General features: G+C 37.0%; 2 protein-coding genes, 1 long non-coding RNA gene and 1 pseudogene across 3 annotated transcripts in view; 3 read left to right on the top strand and 1 right to left on the bottom strand.

Annotated features, from left to right (window-relative positions):
* Nucleotides 1–3: 3 nt before the first annotated feature.
* LOC110130839 (uncharacterized) lies at nucleotides 4–4,184 on the top strand. Its single transcript, XR_011488322.1, has 2 exons — nucleotides 4–1,829; nucleotides 2,274–4,184. It is a non-coding gene; the product is annotated as an uncharacterized lncRNA (long non-coding RNA).
* SOCS4 (suppressor of cytokine signaling 4) lies at nucleotides 2,509–21,633 on the bottom strand. Its single transcript, XM_020883050.2, has 2 exons — nucleotides 21,371–21,633; nucleotides 2,509–8,706 (listed from the first exon to the last, which is right to left on the bottom strand). The coding sequence occupies exon 2, from the start codon at nucleotides 8,612–8,614 to the stop codon at nucleotides 7,292–7,294; it is 1,323 nt and encodes a 440-aa protein (XP_020738709.1). The 5' UTR covers nucleotides 8,615–8,706; nucleotides 21,371–21,633; the 3' UTR covers nucleotides 2,509–7,291.
* LOC110130837 (S-phase kinase-associated protein 1 pseudogene) lies at nucleotides 15,347–16,165 on the top strand (annotated as a pseudogene).
* A 110-nt stretch (nucleotides 21,634–21,743) lies between the features above and the next one.
* Nucleotides 21,744–25,749, top strand: part of WDHD1 (WD repeat and HMG-box DNA binding protein 1) — a 52,523-nt gene continuing 48,517 nt past the window's right edge. Inside the window, exons 1-2 of the mRNA XM_020883071.2 lie at nucleotides 21,744–21,832; nucleotides 22,063–22,155. Of these exons, the coding sequence (XP_020738730.2) occupies nucleotides 22,079–22,155 (77 nt within the window). The 5' untranslated portion in view covers nucleotides 21,744–21,832; nucleotides 22,063–22,078. The remainder of the gene's footprint in view (nucleotides 21,833–22,062; nucleotides 22,156–25,749) is intronic.

The raw sequence follows: 25,749 nt of genomic DNA, 5'->3' as shown, positions 1-25,749 counted from the left end.
CCCTCCACAGGGCCCCGGTGGCACTGCGGCCAGCCGGTCCACGGCTGCTCTGCTGTTTTTCTCTTGGTGGGCGGGAGGAAAGCTCGCTGGTTTCCCGGAGTTCTGAGCAGTCTAGATGAAACGCTAGTGGCGGGTTGCGTTCTGGGCAGCCTGGCGGAAATTGTCTCCTGGAGAGGCTTGAAAGCAAGTTCTGGATTCCCTACACTTGGCGATATTTAGAGTTAGGCCTCGAAGCTGGCTAGGTGTGAATGCCTTCTAACCCGGGGCACGGATCCGTTGGCCAAAATTGTGAAGGGCGAGAAGGCAATGGCACCCCACTCCAGTACTCTTGTCTGGAAAATCCCATGGATGAAGGAGCCTGGTGGGCTGCAGTCCATGGGATCGCTGAGTCGGACACGACTGAGCGACTTCACTTTCACTTTTCACTTTCATGCATTGGAGAAGGAAATGGCAACCCACTCCAGTGTTCCTGCCTGGGGAATCCCAGGGATGGCGGAGCCTGGTGGGCAGCCGTCTATGGGGTCGCACAGTCGGACACGACTGAAGCGACTTAGCAGCAGTAGTAGCAAAGCAACAGTACAGAAAAGTGAATACGTTTGCAAATGGCTTGACAAATTGATATTAACGAAAAGAATGGATATCTTTGCAGGTTTTTTCTGATCAGTATGTTTTTCTTCCCATAGTTCAGTTTTAAATAAACCTTTACGTACCTACCCTGTGACAGACCCAAAAGGTAATTGACACATGGCCCCAGCGGTCAGGAAATGTGCTAACAAAGAAGATGTCATAATTATGTGTTGTGCAAAATATACATATATAACACGTACATATGTTTTAGTGTAAAAATTAAAACGTATGCAGTAGTCTTAGATTTTATTTTCACTTGCTGTTAGTGGATTGGTGGGTGGACGTTTTACTATTAGCTTCTTAAAAGACCTACCTGAGTTTATTCCACAGCACACGTAATTCCCATACTGAACAATGAGCGACAGGGAAACTCCAAATATTAACACCTAAGCCTATGGAAAGTGAAAGAGGAGAGAAAGTTGGCCTAAAACTCAGCATTAAAGATCATGGCATCTGATCCCATCAATTCATGGCAAATAGATGGGGAAACAGTGACAGACTTTTTTGGTTCCAAAATAACTGCAGATGGTGACTGCAGCCATAAAATCAAAAGACGCTTACTCCTTAGAAGGAAAGTTATGACCAACCTAGACAGCATATTAAAAAGCAGACATTACTTTGTCAACAAAGGTCCCTCTAGTCAAGGCTATGATTTTTCCAGTAGTCATGTATGGATGTGAGTTGGACTGTAAAAAAAGCTGAGCGCAGAATTGATGCTTTTGAACTGTGGACCCTTGAGAGCCCCTTGGACTGTAAGGAGTTCCAATCAGTTCATCCTAAAGGAGATCAGTCCTGGGTGTTCACTGGAAGGACTGATGTTGAAGCTGAAACTTCAATACTTTGGCCACCAAATGTGAAGAGCTGACTCATTTGAAAAGATCTGATGCTGGGAAAGATTGAGGGCAGGAGAAGGGGACAACAGAGGATGGGATGGTTGGATGTCATCACTGACTCAGTGGCCATGAGTTTGGGTAAACTCCGGGAGTTGGTGATGGACAGGGAGGCCTGGCACGGTGCAGTCCACGGGGTCGTAAAGAGCTGGACACGACTGAGCGACTGAACTGAACTGAAGCCTGGGGAAGACATGTCTTTGGATAGGGGCAGTGGTCTATGGAAAAGGATACTAGTGTGACCTACTTTATCTTCATAGGAGGCTGTGAATCAGCAGTGCCCTGTGGAGCCATAGGAAGTCAGAAGCAACAGTAAGTCATAAAAATAGTGCTAAAATAAGTTTTTGATATTTTGCTCATCATACGGGTCATTTTGCATTAACCCTGAATTTTAAATGTCACACCGAAAGTTATTCTCATTACTGGGTTTATGGTCAAATTTATGCCCATATTTAAGTGCCTCACTCTAGTCCCGGTCATGTATATTAGTGACCAACAGCCTTCAGCTTGTCCCATATTCCCAGTCAATAACTGAGCACAGTGGGAATTATCAAATTAGGCCATTCCTGTCCCATGTGGGCTCCAACAGGCAACCTGTTGGGAACTAAATCCACTGCCTGGCCTTTTCAGAACTGCACCGCCCATCCTACCCAGTGCTTCCTTCAGTTTCTTTTACAGATGTCAGACCTGCAATGTGGTATGAAGACTTCACCACCTCTCCCTGCTTGCTTTCTTACTCCTTGTGTGTGTAAGCAGAATTATAACCAATGGACCACCAGGGAAGTCCCAGTCGCCTTTATTCTTCAAAGGTGTCCATTGCCCTTCAATACATCGCTCATACATTTAATCACATTTGACATCTGTTTCTGGAAGACCTAACACTAGAAACTGAAAGGAAAATGTGTGTACAGATTTAAAAATTTCTCTAAGTTGAACGTGTCAGGTAAGGATATACAGCAGTGTTTTGAAAACAGACTACAAAGCCTTTGGATTTTATATATGAGGTTTTAATTAATAAGAAATGAAAATGTATTCAGATCAATTTATTTGAACTCACATCCAAGAAGAAACATTCAACTTCAGGATTAGAAATAAAAAGGGAAACACTCTACTTCTTTTTAGGTAAGGGATGGATCATACAAGCCTGATTGATGAGTACTAACAGCTTTGTGAAGTTACTACTTAAACTCTGTATATTCAAGTATATATCTAGTTCATACTTGGTTTATACAGAATTTACCCAATTCTAGCAAAGTCAGCATAATTTAAGTAAACCTCCTTGAGTTTTATACTCAAGTCTGAAAGCTTAAATTTGATTATAACTATGCCAAAAGTGATTATCTTTACTTCCTGCAAATGTAATCAACTTTTAAAATAACTTAGGCAAACATTAATTTTACATAAACCTTATTAAGAGTAGGAGGAAATTGCAACTGTTCATCTAACTGCAGAATCTAAACCATAAATTCAAATTGTACCATTATCTTTATTGTCAAATCAAGTCAAGGCCTTTATAGACTAAAAGAAATGAAATGTGAATCTGCAGGGTTCTCTAAAGGGATACTTTGAAAACCTGTCATCACATTAGTACTTAACAGCTATACAGAAATATTTTCAAGTATGCTCCAAGGGTCACCTCTTAACTAAAGAATTAACCTGCAGGAAGTCAAGTGACATATATTATCATCTATATTTTATGTGCTAGGAAATTAAAGGTATAGAATTGAGTAATGTATTCAAAATTAAAAAGTAAAAGACTGTCTTTATCTGAAATAGGAGTCATGTGCCTTAAATTCCTCATCATTGGATTATATCCATTAGTCTACATTTTTATTTAGAAGCCATACAGTTACTTCCCTTTTGTCTCCAGTATCTTCATGTGTTAATAGTACAGACTCTTGTAGTGTTGCTCATTTCTAGTAGACCATTAAAAGAGAAAAACCCCTTGTGCTTTCTGTCCATTCTTTAGAAGTAAAAATGAATGTAAAACTGTTTATGTAAAATGAAGATTGTAAACAATTTTTTTCCAAAGTAGAAACAATCTGCTTGACTTAAAATCTTTTATTCATTTGGGCATTAAATTACCTAACACACAATCTACTTTACATTTAAACAGTGTTGCCCTTGTGTTGCCTCAAGGAATGTTATATAATTAAGTCTACTTCCTGTGAGATTTCCTCTGCCAAAATCAATGTATCATCTATCTGACTCTGATTATAGCTAAAAGTGACAAAAAAGATTTTTAATGAAAACTAAGAGTCTAAGAGTTAGGTCTCAAGATTTTCGTTTCATAGGAAGGAAGCTCTCTATTACATGGATCTATAAAATGATCCAAATTTAAGAGAGACAGGAAGCTGATAACTTGATTTATCTTCTTAATGGCTTTGACTCATGAATAAATGATAATGGTTTTTCTTATAAAAAGAAATGGAATTTGTATAATGAAGAATTCTATTTGCCACATTTGCTCTACTTTTTAAAAAGGATTTCTAATTACTTAGACATTCTTTATATTATTTACAATAAGAAGTCAAAACTTTAACTGAAAGCCATTTTTTGACCACAGTTTGCCATTAGCTGAAATTCAGGAAAGAACACAAGTCTGATCACCAAATCAATAAATCTAGCCACAGGCTGACTAAAAGCTTCCTTTAATCTTCTTCCTATTAGGTCTTCCTTTAAATTAAACCATTCCATGAATTATTTAAGTGAATGGCACGGTTATAGAAAGATCAGATATAATTCGTACAAAAATGCTCAGGTAACCTAAAAAAAATCCATTCAGCATGTTTCAGAAGTACAGTATGAATCAAGATGCTATAGCTTAAAAAAAGGGGAGGTGGGCTTGGGGGTACTCTTGAAAGCTTCAGAGAGAATTAGAAAAATCAAGTTTATTTCCTGGTTAGTGCAGGATGATTCCCAAAGCGCATTTAAGTGTCTGGTCCAGACTAGCTATTAGCGATTAAGTAGTTCCCTTTCACTGTCAAGGCTTTCCCCTGAGGTGATGCCTAAATTCTTAATTTTAATATTTTATCTTGTTTCTTTTAGCCCCATCCTCTCTCATCAGTAAGCACATTTCCACCATGCTGAATGCTTTCTCGACTCTGAAATTTACACACTTTTCAAATGCTCAGTGTTCAACTTAGCTACAAAATTTATATTTATACATCTCCCCACATTGTTCCTCTCAAAATTTATACTCATTTACTTACGCATAATTCCAGTAAGTATATTTTTAATGAGTTAAGTTTCTGAATGCTGAATACTCTTTCAAATGTGTCCTCAAAATTCACTGAGAAAGACTTAACCTTTCTAAATTCCAGTCTCTTCAAGCTCTAAAGAATTCTTACTCTTCTTTTTCCTTCACAGTAATCAATTCCCTTCTCAAATCTTACATTTCTACTTTCCCGATTTCTTTTCACTGTAGCAAATACCAAAGGAAAAAATACAAATCGTTTCAGAGTAAATGAGTCTCTTTCCTGCTCTCATTTATTAGATCATCTACTTCAAGGCTATATAAATGGCAGTATTTTGAAAATGTTAATAGCTATCAATACCTTGAAGTTGAAAAAATAAGAAAGCCAGAGAAAATATATCACAAGCAACCAGTTTGAATATATGAAAGGCTACTTAGTTCTTGATTTTCATATAAATACTAATTTTTACCATTATAAAAGACAGCGTATTTTCTTCTTTATAAAATTACCTTTAACAGAATATTCATTAGCTAATCATTCCTTAGGTTTTCTGTATTGATAAAAAGTTATCTTTAAAAGAAAAATATTTAAAACAATATTGTTTCATAGAAACAGAAAGTCTCAATATCAAATTCTGATAAAAAACTATAATTATGGGTAGAGTCTAACCATACTGTTAATTTTCTTCACCAAAGATGGATGTTTAGGAAGCGTTATATTGGTAAATAAGATAAGCTTCTCAGTGATCTACAAAAGCGCCACAATAAAGATGAGGTAGTATGAGACTGTCCAACTTTTGTAAAAGGGAAATATCACCTTTAGAAGAGATATTTATCCTGACACTGATGTTGCTATCCTGAGCCTCATCACTGCTGAGAGGTGCTATTTTAGTAGCTAACCCTCACTGGAACCAAGACAATCTTGAGATCACTTGAGAAAAAAAGATGCTAGAAGATAATGGTAACAGAGATTTTTTTGTTTGATTTTGTGATAACTCCTAAAAACTTATTTTAAAACAATTAATTTTAAATGCCATCTTTATGTTAACAGCAGAACTGTAGGAAAGGGAAATGCTACAACATAAAAGCAATACTTAAGAAACATCTATTCTAACTGGGAAATTTGAGTCAAATTTTTTTCAATCCAGGTAGAAACAGCTTCCTACTAGAGCTAAACTAGCATCAAGAGATCAATTTACTATATTAAAAATGCTAATTTGTACAAAGGGGTAGACAACTCACCAGAAAAAATAACTGTCTAGGAAATTTATTATTTATTGATTCTTTAAAAAAGAAAAGTTGAATAGGCTATCATTGCATTTATCTTATTATATTGGGATAATGTTTTCTAAAAAATGCTTCTCTGTTTTTGAGATGCTAAACTTAAAATATTATACCCAGTGCTCAGTATTGTTCAGTATGGCATAAGCGATATAGCTCTCAAAATGTTTTCCTTTTTCTGAAGCCATACTAAAGATATGTTAGTTCTGAAAATAGGAATAGTTACCTGAAATCTGAAAATCAAAACCAGTATTAAGTTCCCTGAATACTGAGCTCCATGTTTACTTCTTGAATCTTTATTCAAGCTCAATTCAAAATAATGGAAAACTACTTAGGTCTCTTTGGTTACCAATGGAAATTTGTGGCTGTTTATAAACTGTGGCATCTCTCCAAAGTAACAGGTTCAGTTTCTAAAAAAGAGCTAAGCAGAAGCAACAGTTCACAAGTAAATACAGAAAAAAACCCCAGCTGCTTTATTATTTAGTAATTACTAGTTACTAATAGTATTATCATTATTTTTAAAGCTTCCAGTGAGAAGGGAAGAATACTTATGTTCTGAAGATGGTAACTCTTCCAAGTCTGAGAGAAAGATCTATTCAAGGAATAATAAATGACCATGCCACATTACAGAAGAATAAATTCATCTCTAAGATATCATGTCCTCATTTGATTCTTACTGACCTGATTAATCAAATTTAGTAATTCAGCTTTACAATTAATATTTAAAATGAAAACACATCAAGTTTGATTTTAAGCCATTTTGTTAACTTTTAACATCCCTATTAGTAAATTACAACACACACAGCTTTACTGAAGGCTTTTAAAACAAACGAAAGGATGATGTGGAAACTATATCTTATGTATAGGAATGCCAATGACATAGGTTAACAAAGCGTTTTATACGTTATATGTAGGAAAAGAAACAATTATTTTTAAAGAAAAGTATGAAATACAGATTATTTAAATGTGTTTGCAATGCCTACAAACTTCAAATATCCCTGGATCATATTTAAGTTACAATTAAGAAAAGAAAAAAATTAAGTATACAACCTACATAGTAAAAACAAAAACCAAACCTGGTCAAAAATATCCATTAACCCCTAGTGTGTAACAATTATTATTGTTCAACAATTACTGTATCCTAAGAAAAATAAACTGATTTGGAAGTAAAATTTAGGGCAGAGGTTTATTTTGGACTTCAACTGCCCTTGTAGAAAAATTCAAAGTGGTATAATAAGAAAAATAAAATATTAAATGAAAATACATATATAACCACTCCCTTGTTCCTACCCTTTTTCTAGCATTGCTGTTCTGGTGCATCAATCCTGAGTACTCTAACTTTTGACTTATAGTGATATTCCTTCAGATATAATTTCATGGAAGAAGGAATTGGAAGGGCATCAATGCCATCGTAAGTTGTACAGTTACAAATAACTGTTCTGCATATATGCTGCAGGGAAAAGGGGAAAGTCCGAATTAAAGGAGTGGATAAAAGTGGTTCGAAGAACATACAGGCACTCGGGTCCTTATAATGCTCTAGGAGCCCAGTAATGTCAGGCGAATGGAAGACACAAGGATCATGTGCATCAAAGCTAAAGTTGTGATTCCACTGTTCAATTCTAGCATGAAGAGAACGACTATAGCGTCTAAAACTAACGGAGAATAAATAGTCTTCCTGTGCTGAATCTCGCAGTAAAAAGGTGCCCTCTGGTTTTCCTTCTAGTAGAGCTTCAGCTGCGTATTTATCCATAACGCCCCAGTAACATGGATTATTATTGATCTGAAGGAGGTCTGGTACAAGACAGTGGACATAATCAATCTGAGTATGGTACTTGGGAGGTGTTTCCAGTTGCAGGATTTCTTCATCAATTTCCCATTTGGGTTTGTTTCTTTTCCGGGAACTTGTGCAAAGTGTTATAATTTCATCATCTGAATCCATATCACTATCTTCTATGCTGTTATTTGAAGCCAGGTTCACTATAGAGTCAGTCCCAGGATCACCTCTACTTGAAGAATTGTTACTGGTTATGACACAGGGCTGAACACTGGTATGTGAGAAGCAGCTGACCTCTTCCATGTTTCTTCGTTGTTTTAGTTGACCATCCCTCAATTCGCTCTGAGACAAGTCTGTGCTTACCCATTCATCTGATTTGGGACTTATAGGAGCAGTGTGTCGTTTAATAAAATGCCACCTAAAGGCTAAATCTGATCGAGGTGGGAAAGGACACTTATCTAACATGAGTTCACTGATATGAATTTTTCTTTTAGATGGAAGCCCTGAAGAGTGCCGACTACTACAATTCTTTATTGGAAAACACTGCCCCACAGCATCTTGCAGTTTCTGTTTAAGAGATCGGCCTAAAAATCTATGCCCACAGGAATGATCTAAATCCAATTCGATAGATGAACAGCTGTGCTTCCTTTCTTGGCTCCTTAAAGGAACTTCACTTTTTTCTATAGCACTCACTGTTTCAGCATCTGAACAACTTTCACTCTTTTTTGACCAAGATAACTTCTTTCCACTCCACACATAACCATCCTTTCTGTCAGCACTTCGACTCCGGCTAGTTTTGGGCCTTACATCTACGTTTTTACTATTACTTTCACTATTTTCTGCCATTTTAACAAATTGTCCACAAATTCCAGTGTTATAAATGATGCTTTTTCTGTTTTTCCAGTAGAATGTTTCTTCTGGGTACTTTCTGGATGTATCTAAGGGGAAAAAAAAAGATCATTAATTGTCTGTCATTAACATTGCATAGTTTATGTATCAAGTCCCAATTATAGACAAGATGAAAAGATGAAAAGGGATAATACACTTTTTAAAAAAATTTATTTATTTTAATTGGAGGCTAATTACAATATTGTAGTGGTTTTTGCTATAATTAATATACTTTTTAAAAAAGTACTGGAAATGTTGGAAGGCAGTTCCAAGATATTTTGTTCTCATTTATATAAACTACTTTACCATATACTAATAATTCCATAGTGCCATTGAGTCAAGAATCTGAGTTTCTTTCCCACAGCTAGTTGTCAATGTGAATCAAAAAAGTTAAGCATCCTGTCAGCCAAAATAAATGTCTGAAATGTGAACAATTTCTGGTTTATTTTTTAATTTCACAGCAGACCAGGGAATTCTTTGTCAGAGATGAGAAAACTATGAGCTGGTATTTAATGACCACTACCCTCCTTCTGGGTTCGATCCCTGGGTTGGGAAGATCCCTTGGGGAAGGGAAAGGCTACCCACTCCAGTATTCTGGCCTGGAGAATTCCAAGGACTCTACAGTCCATGGGACTGCAAAGAGTCAGACATGACTGAGCAACTTTCACTTTCATCCTCCTCCTTGCAGGCTTCCTCAGTGGCTCAGTGGTAAAGAATCTTTCTGCAATGCAGGAGACATGGGTTTGATCCCTGGGTCAGGAAGATCCCCTGGAGAAGGAAATGGCAACCTGCTTCAGTATTCTTGCTGGGAAATCGCACAGACAGAGGAAGCTGGCGGGCTATAGCCCACAGAATCACAAGAGTCAGACATGATTGACCTAGTGACTAAACAACAACAACCACCTTCCTTCTCTCTCGTTTTCTTTTCTACTGATTGAAAATGTGAACAATTTTAAGTTATAAAAGCTGTTAAGAATTTATTAAATAAATAATCAGCACCTAACAGTAGAAACGTCATGCAAGAATTCCCAATGTAATTTTTGTTATTTTACGCACACACATACACACACAAACTTATATTCTTCCTGATAATTTCAAAAAAACAAGCAGATAAAGTAAATGTTGAGAGCTACCAGAATCCATTTTCATAGCAGTAGAGTTTGAAATAAGCATCTGAAGTGGCAAATACGACTGGAATGTGCTTAAAGGTATGAACTAATGATACAGGCTTGCCACATAAAGTTGTTGCTGTTGTTTAGTCGCTAAGTTGTGTCTCACTCTTTGCAACCCCATGGACTGTAGCCTGGTATGGTATTTTCCAGGCGAGAATACTGGAGTGGGTTGCCATTTCTTGATCAGGGGATCTTCCTGACCTAGGGATTGAACCCGCACCTCCTGCATTGGCAGGCAGATTCTTTACCACTGAGTCACCAGGGAAGCCCTTGCCATATAAAGTACCTGATTACTAAACAAAGAATAGCATCAGGTGATTATACTTATTATTTTGATTTAGTGAGCTCATTGGTACATAATCATTTAAAATTCACAGAGAAAAAATATTCTAAAATCTAAACCTGAAAGAAACATCATCACTTAGTATATCAAATTATATTTAACAGTATGCTTTGGTTGTTCATTGACTAAATTCCACTGAACAAAAATAAACAGGCAGAAGCTATAGAGTAGGCTGAAGAATATGAAGTCATTGATCAGAAGAGTCTCTTATTACTGACAGCTTACACTTAACACTTTTCAAGATTAAAAAAATTAAATAGGAGCCCCAAGCAGCTATTTTTTTGTTAATATTACATACTTTCAACTTTTTTATTTAGTGTGATAATGTGAGAAGTATATTATCTAAGATTTAAAATATCTAGTGTTTTTATTTACTTTAAAAATATCAAAAGAGCAGATTATTAATTCTAAGGTCAACTTTATTCCACTGCATATAAGCGTGCTCATCTTCCTTTATTTGTTATCAGACCTAATTCCACACCTTTGCTCTTGATGAGTCCCACCTTTACCAGGGTCTGCTTCCATCACTCTCTTCAAAAACAACCAAGTCTCCTATAAACTCTTCCAGTGATTCCAACACTTTCTTTAGTTATAATTGCTGCTATCCATATTAAATTTCTTAATGAATAGCTGATTTCCCCTCAAAAAGAAAATAGCTTTGGTTTTTTTCTAATTATAAAACAAATAATGATGCAGTTTAAAAATGGCTAAGTGAAAATCTTTTTGCTTCACCTTTCTCTCAGAAGTCAGTCCAAAACAAGGGAAAATGAGCAATAAAAACACAAATCTCATCTTCAATGAAACTATCACATATCTATAACCCGAGTGACAAAATATAAGGAGTGAAAACCAACAGAGGAGCAATGACTGACTCAGCAGTGCAGAGGTTGGTGACACCAGGCACTGAGGCAATGCTGATGAGAAGACAACAGAGCAGGCAAAGTCGAGGACACTCAGAGGCACCAGATTCTACAGAAAGTATGTATGGCGAACAGGTCAGAAAAATGGGGAAGCATTTTGAAAATCTGTGTTAGGGAAGATAGATCTCTCTGGTTCTTACTCTCATACTTAGAGGAGACAGGATTTTATTATTTGGAGAAAATCAACCAGAAAGGCTCAAAACTTTGGAAACCAGGCATTACTAGGATAGATAGGAGGCCTGGGACTAAAATCAGAAAGTCCCCTGCTCCATTCTTTCATCCAGCTTCCAGAATTCCAGTGGTCAAACTTATACCTCCCTAACAGGAGATTGGACAATACTAAACTGGAGAAACAGAATAACCAAAGAGAAAAGATCTATAGATTCTGGTAACTGGAAATCCTCCAATAAAAAGCTGGAGGGCCACCCAGGCATTCTGTGAGGCTCATCCATCCATAAGCCATGACTACTTACACATACTTTCAGTCAGCACTGCTGTGCTTCATTGACTCTAGATTATGACAGGTTACTAGACTTTTGAGGAAAGCCTTTAAAATAAACAAGTTACTAAAACACAAAGAACTTGGAGGAAAAAATTAACCATGAAAGTAATAAGAAATAAAATAGATTTTGTACTAGCCATATGACCTTAAAACCTCAGTTTCTTCATCTGTAAAATGGAGACACTGATGCTATATATTTCATTAGGCTGGTAGGAATTAAAAGAAATAAGGTATGTAAAATACATATGTAGCTCAGATTCCAAATGGAGCAAGTATACAATAAAGGTTAACATATTCTTTTTAAAAAAAGAAACAGATATTACATATGTTGTTTTATTATAGCATCCAAGACAGTTTTATAGAAATAGTTCATAAGTAAAGAAATCACTGAAATACCTCTGTCTCTAGCCCAATGCTAACTATGAATTTATGAGCATATGTAACTTTCAGGATGATAGCTAATCTTCCAAAATAAAAAAGGATTAATAAGCTAGACATAGCTAAAACTCAACAGATTATGAAGCTTAGAACAATTTGACATTTTCCACCAGAGAACTGACTTCCAGCCTCACTCAAAACAAGTTTAAATGCTAACATAACAGATTTACTTTGGCAAGGCTTACCAACCTGTACATAATAGGAGTAATCAATCAAGTATCTCTGGATTTTAGGTTAATTGTCCTTACATATACTAATGCTACAGGTATTCAAAAAATAAAGTGAAAAATACCATTGTCCTAGACGACTTTTCCATACATTTACCCGTACTTAAAGAGTTAATGCACAGAAAATCTTCTGACTGGTTATCTTTTGGTATCTAAGCATTATAGCCTTATAAAAATTTTACATAGCTATTCTTCTGACAGAAGACTCAGTTCATGCTTCAGAAGTTCCACTTTTTATAAATTGTTATGGAAAAAGAAATATTTGGTAAAATATACCATATCAATGGGTTTCCCTTGTAGCTCAGCGGGTAGAGAATCTGCCTGCAGTGCAGGAGACCCAGGTTCGGCCCTTGGGTCGGGAAGATCCCCTGCAGAAGGAAATGGCAACCTACTCCAGTATCCTTGCCTAGAAAATCTCATGGACACAGGAGCCTGGTGGGCTGCAGTCCATGGGGTCACAAAGAGTTGGGCACAACTGAGCGACTAACACTTCCTTACTTACCATATCGATAATATTGGCCAGAATGTCACTTAATGTTGTAGTCTTCAAAGTAGAAAGAAAATTTAACTTCTATTTATACTTGTCTAAAAATTAGAAAACTATTAATATTGAATATATGATTGGCAATGTTCCCATTACTCATTGTGAGATGGTTACCTGTCTGATGAGGTGCTGTTCCAGGGGGAGGAGTGGGAGCTCCAAAAAGCTAAGTACTTGATGACAACCCTCTCCATTTCTTTGTGCACTTTTAGTGGATCACAACTGCTTCCACATTATTGGAATACATTTGTGGATTATATCATCTTACATAAGAGACTCTGTACAATACTTTGTGAATAGACATGGCCATGGAAATTCTATAACACAAAGTTTGCTAGTTATCTCAGGGCAAAATTCCATTGCTCAGTCGTTTCCAACTCTTTGTGACCCCATGGACTACAGCACACCAGGCTTCCCTGTCCTTCACCATCTCCCAGAGCTTGCTCAAACTCATGTCCACCAAGTCAGTGATGCCATCCAACCATTGTGTCCTCTGTCGTCCCCTTCTCCTCCTGCCTTCAATCTTTCCCAGCATCAGGGTCTTTTCTAATGAGTCGGCTTTTTCTTGCATCAGGTGGCCAAGTAGTGGAGCTTTAGCTTCAGCATCAGTTCTTCCAATGAATATTCAGGACTGATTTCCTTTAGGAATGACTGGTTTGATCTCTTTGCAGTACAAGAGACTCCCAAGAGTCTTCTCCAACACCACAGTTCAAAAGCATCAATTCATCAGCATTCAGCCTTCTTTGTGGTCCAACTCTCACATCCATACATGACTACTGGAAAAACCATAGCTTTGACTATACGCACTTTTTGCTGGCAGAGTGATGGCTCTTCTTTTTAATACCCTGTCTAGGTTTGTCATAGTTTTTCTTCCAAGGAGCAAGTGTCTTAATTTCATGGCTGCAGTCACCATCTGCAGTGATTTTGGAGCCCAAGAAAATAAAGTCTGTCTCTGTTTGCACTGTTTCCCCACCTATATGCCAAAAGTGATGAGACGGGACGCCATGATATTATTTTTTTGAATACTGAGTTTTAAGCCAGCCTTTTCACTCTCCTCTTTCACCTTCATCAAGAGGTTCTTTAGTTCTAATTCTTTGCTTTCTGCCATAAGGGTGGTATCATCTGAGTACCTGAGGTTATTGATATTTCTCCCAGCAGTCTTGATTCTGGCTTGTGCTTCACCTAGCCCGGCATTTCGCATGATGTACTCTGCATATAAGTTAAATAAGCAGGGTGACAATACATAGCCTTGATATACTCCTTTCCCAATTTTGAATCAGTCTATTGTTCCATGTCCGGTTCTAACTTGCTTCTTGAGCTGCATACAGATTTCTCAGGAGACAGGTAAAGTGGTCTGGTATCTCTTTAAGAATTTTCCACAGTTTATGGAGAAGGAAATGGCAACCCACTCCAGTATTCTTGCCTGGAAAAGTCCATGGACAAAGGAGCCTGGCGGGCTGCAGTCCATGGGGTTACATGACTGAGCATGTGTGCACGAGGATGGAGGGAGATGGGTTGGTAGCAATAAAGTGGTAGAACTAAAAAAAAAAGAATTTTCCACAGTTTAGTTGCTAATATAAAGACAAGTTATATATTTTCCTTTTACAGAATGACAAGTGTTTTCTTAGTTTGATGACCTTTATTGGGATAATAAGCAGCTCTGAGAAGTTACTTAGCAGATACATTAAGAAAAAAGGCAAAACAAAATATTTAACTGGCTATTCATGATTTAGGTAACATCAGAATTACTACTGAGAAAGTAACTGCTTAAAAAAAAAAGGCTATGGAGAGATCTTCTTAGAAAAAGAAGATAATCAGAATTTCCTTCACTATTACATGATTTTGTTACAATAACGATAAAAATGTATCATATATAAACTCTTGCATCTTGACACTTAAACACATGGCAAAAGATCTAATCTCTTCTGAAAGTTGCATTAAACCAAAATTCACAAAATTAAAAAATTCAATTACATTTTTCTCAATAAAAATAACTAGTAAATTTTAGTGAAAAAAATTTATTTTTAAAGACTAAAAATGAGTTTTTAAAAAATGTTTTGGTGTCTTGCCTATAAACATAAAGTCTGAATGTAAAAAAAGTGTAAGGTTCTGAATCTGAATGAGTCCCCTCAACCCTATTATTAATAGTTGGAGTTTTACATAAACTTTGTAAAAATGAAGTAGAAAATGAGATACAAAATGAAGAAAAAAAGTGGCTTTACTACCATTTTTATGTAGTATAGAAATCAAAGATGATATCTTGAAAAATGTTGACAAATCAACAATCTTTGTTAGTTACTGCAAAGAAGCTTTTCTTTTTTTAAGAGAGTGAAAGAATCACTTGGGAGAAGGTTGCTTTGACTCTTGATTCAATAATTAATTTTTTATGAAGGCATCTAAGTTACAATACCTTGGGGACTACACAGTGACATTTTTAAAATTATTATTTCTTAATGAGGAAGTGGCAAGTGTCTAAAGTAAGTTTATATAAAAGCCTTTTTCAAGAAATCAAGTTCCGGCGCTATATTGGCCTTGTTCTTCGCCTTTAGGTTTTGCAGTTGGACGATGCCTCCCTGCTCACTTCAGCCTCCGGCCTTCTATCTCTTTGAGACCTAATACCATGCCTTCAATTAAGCTGCAGAGTTCTGATGGAGAGATATTTGAAGTTGATGTTGAAATTGCAAAACAGTCTGTGACCATCAAGACTATGTTGGAAGATTTAGGAATGGATGATGAAGGAGATGATGATCCAGTCCCCTTGCCAAATGTTAATGCAGCAATATTGAAAAAGGTCATTCAGTGGTGCACCCACCACAAGGATGATCCTCCTCCTCCCGAGGATGATGAGAACAAAGAAAAACAAACAGATGATATACCTGTTTGGGATCAAGAATTTCTGAAAGTCGACCAAGGGACACTCTTTGAGCTTATATTGGCAGCAAACTACTTAGACATCAAAGGTTTGCTTGATGTTACCTGCAAGACTGTTGCTAATATGATCAAGGGGAAAACTCCTGAGGAGATTCGAAAGACATTCAATATCAAAAATGATTTTACTGAGGAAGAGGAAGCTCAGGTACGCAAAGAGAACCAGTGGTGTGAGGAGAAGTGAAATTTCGTGTCTAACGCTGTAACACTGTAAGGATTATTCCAAATACTAGTTGCACTGCTTTGTTTATAATTGTTAATATTAGAAAAACAGTCAACAAATGCAGCAGCAAGTCAATTGTATTAGCAGAATGTTGTCCTCATTGCATGTGTAGTTTCAGTACAGTTCCCAAACCTACGGCCCAGTTTCTTCTAGTATGATTGAAAGTTTCTTTTCTTTGCTCTGAATAAAATTGAACTGTGGGTTCCCTATAGAAAGTGGCATTTTGGGCTTTCCCTTTTTGTAAAGCAATTTCTGCCTAGTTTATTGTCCACTTAATTTTAGTTCAGTGACTTTTAAAGTTGGCATTGTAAATAAAGCAACTTGCAAAAAACCTTCTGAAATAGAAAAAAAAAAAAAAAAGAAAAAAAAAAAGAAAGAAATCAAGTTCCCAGATTCACTAGCCATTTGATCCCAGGTTCCACAATCAGCTGCACAGATAGGGATAAAAGACTGAATATCCAAAGTGACCATCCTAGACTAACAACAGATTTAAATGACATTTAGTTAGTTTTCTTGAATAAGGCTGGAAAGATTTTAATTCAAATTTCCATTGAAAACTGTTTTAAAAGTCCGTAAATAAAGGGTTAAACCTCATTTATCTAGAAACTTCATTTGTATTCTCTATGATGTTAGATAACAGAGCATTACTGTATATATTAATTATTCGTTGAACTACTATGTCCATAATGCTGATGTCTACTTAAGACCAGAATTCATGTAAGTATTAAATTTGACCTTATAAAGAATAATTCACTATACTATAAAGAATTCACAGATAAATTATTATTCTGGTAGTAATTTCCTTATTAAATCTATTATTCCAAAGTTTACCTGCTATTATGTGTCCCAAAACTCCTTGAATGCATTCTGATCATAGTCCATGATATTTAAATTGGATTCTGTGGGTCAGAGTCCTTGATATTTGATCATAGGCTAATATTTGAGTTGGATTCTAAGGAAACACTTAAGAGTCCACAAATGGAATATACTGGATAGTACACGACAATTAAATTCCTCAGAATGTTAATCAAAAAACATGAAAAATGTTTTTTTCAAATGTTTAAATGAGAAACATCTCTGAACTATAAAGTGTTTTTTTCTCATTACAAAAGCAATATAGGTTCATTTTCCAGTAAATATTTTAAAGTATCTCCTTTTCAATGCTAACAAGCCATGGCTCAGGGGACTTAACTGATTTGGAAAAAAAAAAGAAAACAAAACACAAATAAATACACACACTGGCACCACTATACCCTTTCTTCCCTTCTCCAAATGTTCTTCACTTAATTTCCTACATTTTGCTTATACCAGTGTTCCCCAATCTGAACTTCTATGTACACGTGCTAAAAGGTATTAATAGATGTTCTATAGAACTGGAAGTTTCATTATCAAACAAGTTTGGAAATCACTTCCCCACTGAAAGATTACCAAGCACACTTAGCAAAAGGTTCCAAGAGGTCCTTCAGTTAAGAAACCTGATTAGGCCACAGCTTCCTATATTTAAGTCAAAGTAAACCCTTTTTGTGGAACAAACTGTGGGAGAAACATTAACTTGGGCTAACATTAAAATGAATGTACATTATGGGTATGCAAGTTAAAGAGAAATATCTAGGACCTGTCACTGAAGAGGGTTAATCTAGGGTGAAGAGGGAACAGAAAACTAAGGGCTGGCACTACAACCTTAACAGAATTTTAGAAATCAGAATGTTCAAGATATTTGATTGTGACTCTCAGAGAATAAATTGGATTGTAGACATGTATTTTTTTCCTTTCAATTTATAATTTTTTAATTATAAAAATAATATATGCATATTATAAAGTACATGAAACATTCAGAAAAGTTCAAAAGGGAGGTGAAAAGACTGTAATTCAATTACTAGAAGAAATCAATTTAAACATTTGACCAATTTCCTTGCAGTCTTTCTTCCTATGAGTATAATTTGGTCTAAAGAGAAAGTTTTTAAGTTTTAAAGGTCCCTAAAAAATTAACAATCTAGTTTTTGACTACATCATATTTTAAAATGAAGCATGGTGCAGATGAAATAGCATGAGTTGCTAAATCATCAAACATGATCTAAAATTCAGACCTTGTCACTTATTAGCTGTCTCTCCTGATTTTTAAAATCTCATTCAGCTTCAGTGTTCACATTATTAAATCTGGATAATGCCAGCTGCCCCATGTTTTTACTGACAGGGTTAAAATGTATGAAAATAGCATACATTGAGCTTAATGAGAATATGTATTACATTCTGCAATATGTTCTGTTTTCTCAGACCCTTCCATGTAGAATAAATTAATTTCAAAAAATAAGAGCTAGGAAAGTGGCAATAAGGAAAAAGAATGAAAGGAAACACAGGCTACATAAAAGGCTAGAAAATCCACACAAAAAACATATCTCAAAAATCTGAGGCTGAGGATGCTTCAGTATGTCTGAAACATCATAAAGCTTTATTACTCCTGATATTAAATATGCTCTTTTTTAAAAAGTTTTTAAGTTTCAAATTCTTGAAAAATATTATGGGTGTAAATAATGAAACTTAATTATAAAAAATCTGTAGTTTCTTACAAGCTTAGGAAATAAATCAATTTCAACAGAAATAGTAGGCAAAGTTTTTTTTAAAAACTGATCATAGATTCTTCTTTTCATGGCTTTATGATAATTATATATGCTTACATTTAAGCCTAGGTAACAAGTTTTACATACAAACTAGCATAATGTTATTCTAGACTTAAAATTGCCTTCATATTCTGATAAAACTAAATTCTAAGTTTTATGGCAACAGTCATGACTTGGAGAGGCAGTCTGGCAGACTACTAGGATCCGAAGTAAAAGACCTGGGATCTATTTCTAGTTCTGACACATGGTTAGGTGTGTGACTTTTGACAACTCATCACTTTACTGAGCCTTGATATTTTTTCATTGATAAAACAATGATTATATCTATTTTGTTGTGGTAAGGATCCACTGTCCTTGTAACAACAGAGGAGTCAAAATACTAGCTGTCCTTAGCCAGTGGAATTGGGTAGGTTGAAAGTAGGTCTTTCACTTTATTCCCTTTAATACCTTAGAAAGTTTATACATATGCAAGTACTATTTACCCCCAAAATAAATTAAATAGGCTGGTAAGTTTGATACTTTCAGAGATATAAACATCTTCAGATTTCTAAACTGCCTTCAATATTTTTTTACTCTGTTCTCAGTTTTGTTATTACTCCCTTCTTCTAACCGTCTTTCATAAGATTAATAATGTTTATATCTAATACATATTTCATTAAAAAGAATTTTAAACACTCCTCCCATAAGGCAATACTGATATGCCTCCTGGATAAACTAAGATTATGTGACATTATTACTTATATAGGTAATACTGCCACAGTAGAATGGTAATATACTTGTTTTCTTACCCTATTGTCCTTGAGAACAACAGTATTTGTGAGCCTAAGGGTAGTATGAATGGCCACCACAGAGCAAAGTTAACCAACCTTCACTGCAGTTGAAGCTGCGACCTTGGCATCATTTTCAGTGAGTTCATTTAGCTATTCACTCCTATGAGACGTGCACTGCTATGATAAATTCATTTGGAAAACTCTGACAGCCACATCAGTGGCAGACAGCAACATTGGTTTCTTTTTAAAAATCTATATTATCTTAAATAACCAAGCAATTTTTACTAAGATTCAAGTTATACACATTTCATTACCACACTATTGTCTTGTATGTATTATCTGAATGTTTGTTTCCCTCAACAAGATCATGAATTAACTGAAGACATTAAAATTTTTGTTTTTAAAATTTGACTGAAAAATGGAAATGTGAAAACACTGGCAAAAGCAAGAATACACCTTTTAATGTTCAAAAAAATTTACTGGATAATGATCCAAACAACTCCATTTTGAATGAACCATTAAATGCCCACCCAAAGTACCCCATTAAAAACACAAGACAAGTACTTTCATACATTCATGAGTATCTTCTATGTACTATAACAATTCTATGGAAATAGGTGTCATCTTCATTTTAGAGATGAGAAATCTGACATTCAGAAAAAGTAAAGAAGCATACTCAAGGTCACACAACGAGTAACTCTGAGAGTCAAAATTAAAATCTAGGTTTGTTCAGCTTTAAGGCCCAAGCTTATTCCATACATGTTAAATCTGTAAAAAAAAAACAAAACAAAACATATACATATACACATTTTTCTTTAACCTATGAATCAAAGGGCTTGATTGCTAAGGCAAAGTTAAAGAGGAGAAGCGCGAACACCATTCATAGTTTTACAGCCACATGGTGTTACAGATTTTATAGTTAGGGCATTTTATAGCTACAAATCTTGTTCCAAATTTGCAGATTCTTCTGAGCTCTGAAAAGTACTACACTGAAATCTCATGACGATATATTCGATATATTATCGGACTTCGTCTCGAACCCCATAGTGTATGCAATGATATTTACTTGGATTAAAAAAAAAAAAAACTAGAGATCGGTCTATCTAAACAATGAAACATCTCCGGACAAAATTAAGTCACTCGGAAAGAATCATCTCAGGAATCTTTTGCTCTTGTGTAAAAACAATAGGTTGGTTATTTCCCCACAAATCCCAAGTTCTTTTCAGCCAATCACTCTTCATTCATGAACGAAACCTCAGTGTCTAGCAAGCCTATTTGGAGCCTTAGTACTTAAAGCAACACCTTACACAATGCCAAAACGGTAAGAACAATACCACGGTTTGTCTAAATGTGTTTGCAACTTTCCCCGATGAAACCAGACTGAAAAACAATGGGGAAAACTCTACAAGGGAAAAACGTTTCGCTTATGTCATAAACAAATTCCGACTGAGACTAGAAGGTGGGTATCACAAAAAAATATCAGTTGTGAAGGTTTTCATCAGAGATCGGTCTCCCAACATGGAGAACGTGAAGATCCAACCAAAGCATAAATTTAATGGCCAAGACCTTAGCAAAGATTGCAAGGATCCAATGAAGTATTCAACAATACACTTTAGTTTAGCTCTTCTTTTTAGAGAAGATACAATATGCACTTCATTGAACTTTAGGTGGAGTATGAATAGGGAAACACGAATTACTTCAAGGGATGTATGTACACTGTCCTATAGAACAAGCATTAATGTACAAGCCGCACCTCCAGGAATCGTGAACTGAGATTAGGTCTCCTCTCCTTTACCGCTATAGAAATGACAAGATGAAGGCGTCAAGGATGCCAAGATTAAAGGTCTGAGAAGGGTCACGTCTTCCTTTTCTTTAAAGAACAAGCCCAGACATTTCACTCTCTAGCCTGGTCCCAAGGAGGGGCTAGACCTGTCCAGGGACCCGGATATGGCTGCCAGTGAGGAGCGCCAGGAAAGCAGAAGCAGACCCCGCGAGGGCAAAGCCAGGCAGAAACCACCCTTCCCCCACTCACCTCGCGGAACGCAGTTTAACAGGGGATATCCTTGTAACTGCCGCCATCACCACCGCCATCACTCTGGGTATTCGTTGAGGTGGAGAAGGGAGGCCCAGCCACTCCGGCACCTCATGTAAGTCCTACGAGGCGATTGCCGGTCTGCAAGCCCCCATCCTGCGGTGCCGGGTTCTCATCGCAGACATCGCACTCACCGCCTCCACCTGCTCCGCCGGCGCTGCCACCACTTCCGTGTTCGGCTCCCTCCCTTTCTTCCTCACTCCCCCAGCAACCGGCTTTTTCCCGAGCGGCGGGCGCGCCGCTGACGCCACCGCCCCGCGTCCCGGGTCTGGACCGCGCTGGGAGTGGGCGGACCGGCGCAGGCGCAGTGTGGGACCACGCCGAGCGCGGGAAGCGGCCGGCGCCGGCGCCGGCGCTCGCTCCTCTTTGCCATTCCTCAGCTGTGGAGGTCCGGTCCTCTAGGTGAGTCGCCCCTCTCCCTGGCCTCGTCTGTGCGGCCCATCGAAGACAAGCGTATTCTCTTCCTGCCTATATCGGACGGACCCGTCGTTATATCCTGTTTGCGCCCCTCGGGTGGGAGAAAAGGGGCTGCCGAGGGCGTGTCCCGCAGAAGACTGACCTCCCTTCTTTACGATCAGCCCCCGGCTTTCCTGTCCTTTAAAATAATACTAACTTTTATAAAACATTTTCAGATAAGTAAAGGAAAAAATGCCTGCCACACAGAAGCCCATGAGATATGGACACACAGAGGGACACACAGATGTCTGTTTTGATGATTCTGGGAGGTAAGGTATTTTGAGAACCAAAAAGAAGGTTTCAGGTGTGAATATTGGTTATTCTTCCATGTCATGTAACTAGTGCTGTGTAAAATGACTCATCCAGGTAGTAATAAGGTTGAAATGCAAAATGGCACATGTGTTGTCCATAGATTTACTGTTTCATTCGGCCCAGCATAGTAGTTTTAGTATATCAAGAAAGCTAAGGAGTGTGAAATCTTACTTCCAGAGGAATTGGAAAGATACGAGTTTTCCTCCACATTCCCCTTTATGCATCTCACATTATTATTTTGCCAGAATGCTGGCTGCCTGTTAAATTTAGTGGTTAATTCAAAGTTTTTGGAGGGCCTTTTTTGATGTTCTTTGCTTTTTAAAATTGTTCAAAACTTTTTGATAGGCTTCCCCCCCCCCCCCAACTTATTTCCTCTGCTTGATTCCTAATATTTTCTCAGGATTATTCTAGGCCCTTCGAGGGGTATAATCTATATTTACAGTCTACACTTGGAATTGAGAAGAGTTTTACTTGAGTGGAACTAAAGACTATATAGCCCAGGAGAGGCAGATTAAAGAAGCACTGGAATTGCGTTTTGTTGAGCTACAAAATGAGGGAGACTTACAACAGCACAAATTGCAAAATTGCATGAGAAGTTTGTCAGAATTATGATTGGTATGGGCAAGAAGTAAGAGTGCTTGTTAAGTAAGGATTAGTTGGAGTCCAGTATGATTGTATAGCTATAACGTTGCAGTTGGCAGCTGCTAGCTGATACTGTTTTGAGAACAACTGGTGGTATCCTTGAATCTGATACTGTTCAGAAAATTCAAATTCTCAGCAATTCATCAATGTATTTGAAACCATATCCACAATGGCCACCCAGCTCTAGTTTGAATGCCTGAGTTACAATTAGTCCATTTTAACTTTTCAACATATTCTTTTCTTAATCGGTTAAAGCAGGTGTACAGTGTATGTTTGACAGGCCGTAAGACAGGTTGATATAAGTAGCATAGAGTTTAAGTTAAATCATGTATAAGCCACAGTGATTTCCCCATACCTCACTGTGAATATCTCTTCCAGCTTCCCTTTTAGCTGTCTGAATTCCTGTGCAGTACTCTCCAGTTGTGTAGCTTCTGCTGTCACTCCTTTATTGACTGATTCACTGAGAAAATATTGCATGTCTGCTCCACTGGGGGCTAGAGATACAATAGTGCAAACAAAGCACAGTCTTTTCCCTCATTGACCTTAAAGTCTTTGTAGATTGACAGAAACAGAATACAAATCAATCGCAAAAAGTACATTTAGAATTACAGTTAGAGTTATTAAGTGATATGTGCAGTGATGAGCATATAGGAGGGGAAAGTTGGCCTAGTTTCAAAAGGGAGGGATCTCTGAGGAAGTGCTTCTTGGGATGAGCTCTGAAGACTGAGTAGGCATTAAGAAGGATAAAGAGATGGATGATGGTGGCAGTGGGGTGGTGATATTGGCATTCCAGGCAGAGAGGACACTGAAAAGTTCCAATGGGGTTAATTCTACGGCTTTGACTTTTGAAAGTCAAAGTGAAAGTTGCTCAGTGGTGTCTGACTCTTTGTGACCCCATGGACTATACAGTCCATGGAATTCTCCAGGCCAGAATACTGTAGTGGGTAGCCTTTCCCTTCTCCAGGGGATCTTCCTAACCCAGGGATCGAACCCAGGTCTTCCGCATTGCAGGCAAATTCTTTATCAGCTGAGCCACAAGGGAAGCCCAAGAATACTAGAGTGGGTAGCCTTTCCCTTCTCCAGCATATCTTCCCAACCCAGGAATCGAACCGGGGTCTCTTGCTTTGCAGGTGGATTCAACTGAGCTAGCAGGGAAGCCCACCACGTTTTTCTTAAAGGACTGAAAGAAAGCTAGCCATGCTAAAGTGTAGAGAGTGTTGCAGAGATTGATGAGAGTTGAATTTGTGAGGGTATTGAGTAGGCATCCTGTTCAAGGCCTTCTGGGCTTTATTAAGGAATCTAATTTTTATCCTAAAATCAGTAGAAAGGTATTAAATATTTGAAGCAAAGAAATGTGATCTGTCTCATTTTTGAAAAGATATATACAGGATGAAATAGAAAAGGAGCAGGAGTGGATGCAGAGAGACTATTAGGAGATATCTGTATTAGTTCCATTGAGTGTGATGGAAGCTTAGACTAGAGTAGACATGGGTATGGAAAAAAGAGAATGCATTCAGGAGATATTTAAAAGGTAAAATCATCAGAATGGATCAGATACTAAGGATGAAGGAGAGGCAAATGTTTGGGATAAACTGCGTTTCTGAATATTTGGGGAAGTAATTGGCTGTTCAGAAATATGCAAAACGTTTGAAATGGAGGTTGTGAAGTGGAGAGTGTGAGTTTGCATTTGAACCTAATTAGTGTAAGATTTCTTTGAGAAATCCAACTGGAGATTTAGTACTTTTGTGCTCAGTCCCTCAGTTGTGTCCAACTCTTTGAGACCCCATGGACTGTAACCTGCCAGGCTGCTCTATCCATGGAATTTTCCAAGTAAGAAGACTGGAGTGGGTTGCAGTTTCCTTTTCCAGGGGATCTTCCCGACCCAGGGATCAAGTCTGTGTCTCCTGTATCTCCTGCATTGACAGGTAGATTCTTAACCCCATTGCCACCTGGCAGTTAGATAAATGGGTCTAAAGCTCTGAGAAGAAACTTGAGATTGAGATAGAAATCTGCATCTATAGGTGATACCTCTTGGAATTCAGAATTGAGGTCCTGGCTAGAAATCTCAGTGTGGTGGTTGTCAATATGTAAGTGATATTTAACGCTATGAACTTGGATGAGATCACCTTGGAAGGGAGTCTTTTTTTTTAAATTATGAAAGTATGATAATACATTTACAGCAGACTTGGAAAATACAGAACAAAATAACATAGCTCCTCTATGTATTACAGTTATTTTTTTAGGTTAGATAAATTAAGATTTTTAGTTGGATTTTCAGTATGAAACTCTCAAAAATTAATAGGATGAATAGACAGAAAAGTAGAAGTATATAGTAGACCTGAAAAGTGCTTTGAACTAATTCAGCATAATTAAGATTTATACAGTTTTCACACAACAGCAGGATACAAATTCTATTCAAGTTCACATAGACTGTAAACTGGAGACGCTGGAACATATCCAGGGACATAAAACAGGGTACAAAAATTACATGGTCTGAAGGTTTTGAAATCGTATAGAGTCTGTTCTCTTATCACTGTGGGATTATGTTAGAAGTCAGTATCAAAAGATATTTAAAAATAACCCACATATTTTCAAGTGCAATGTGGCATTTACCAAGAGAGACCTTTGACTTAAGCCATTGAAAGCCTCAAAAAAGACTGAAAAAAACACATGAGGGTGATTGCAGAGAAGAAAGCATTGAAATGAGAAATTAATATCAAAGATATTTTAAAAACTCCATGTATTTGGAAATTGTCCACTTTTAAATGATGGGTGTATCTAAGAAGCTATAGCAAATATTAGAAAATATTTGTAACAGAATACAAATGAAAAGAGGATTTATCAGAATTTGTTGCATGTAGCTGAAACTGCTCAATGCAACTAAATACAATGTAGAATCTTGAATAAGG

Source organism: Odocoileus virginianus, chromosome 6, assembly GCF_023699985.2.
Source record: "Odocoileus virginianus isolate 20LAN1187 ecotype Illinois chromosome 6, Ovbor_1.2, whole genome shotgun sequence".
In the NCBI taxonomy this organism is placed as follows: domain Eukaryota; kingdom Metazoa; phylum Chordata; class Mammalia; order Artiodactyla; family Cervidae; genus Odocoileus; species Odocoileus virginianus.
The sequence above is the reverse complement of the archived record's forward strand: the minus strand, read 5'-3'. Positions and strand labels throughout refer to the sequence as shown.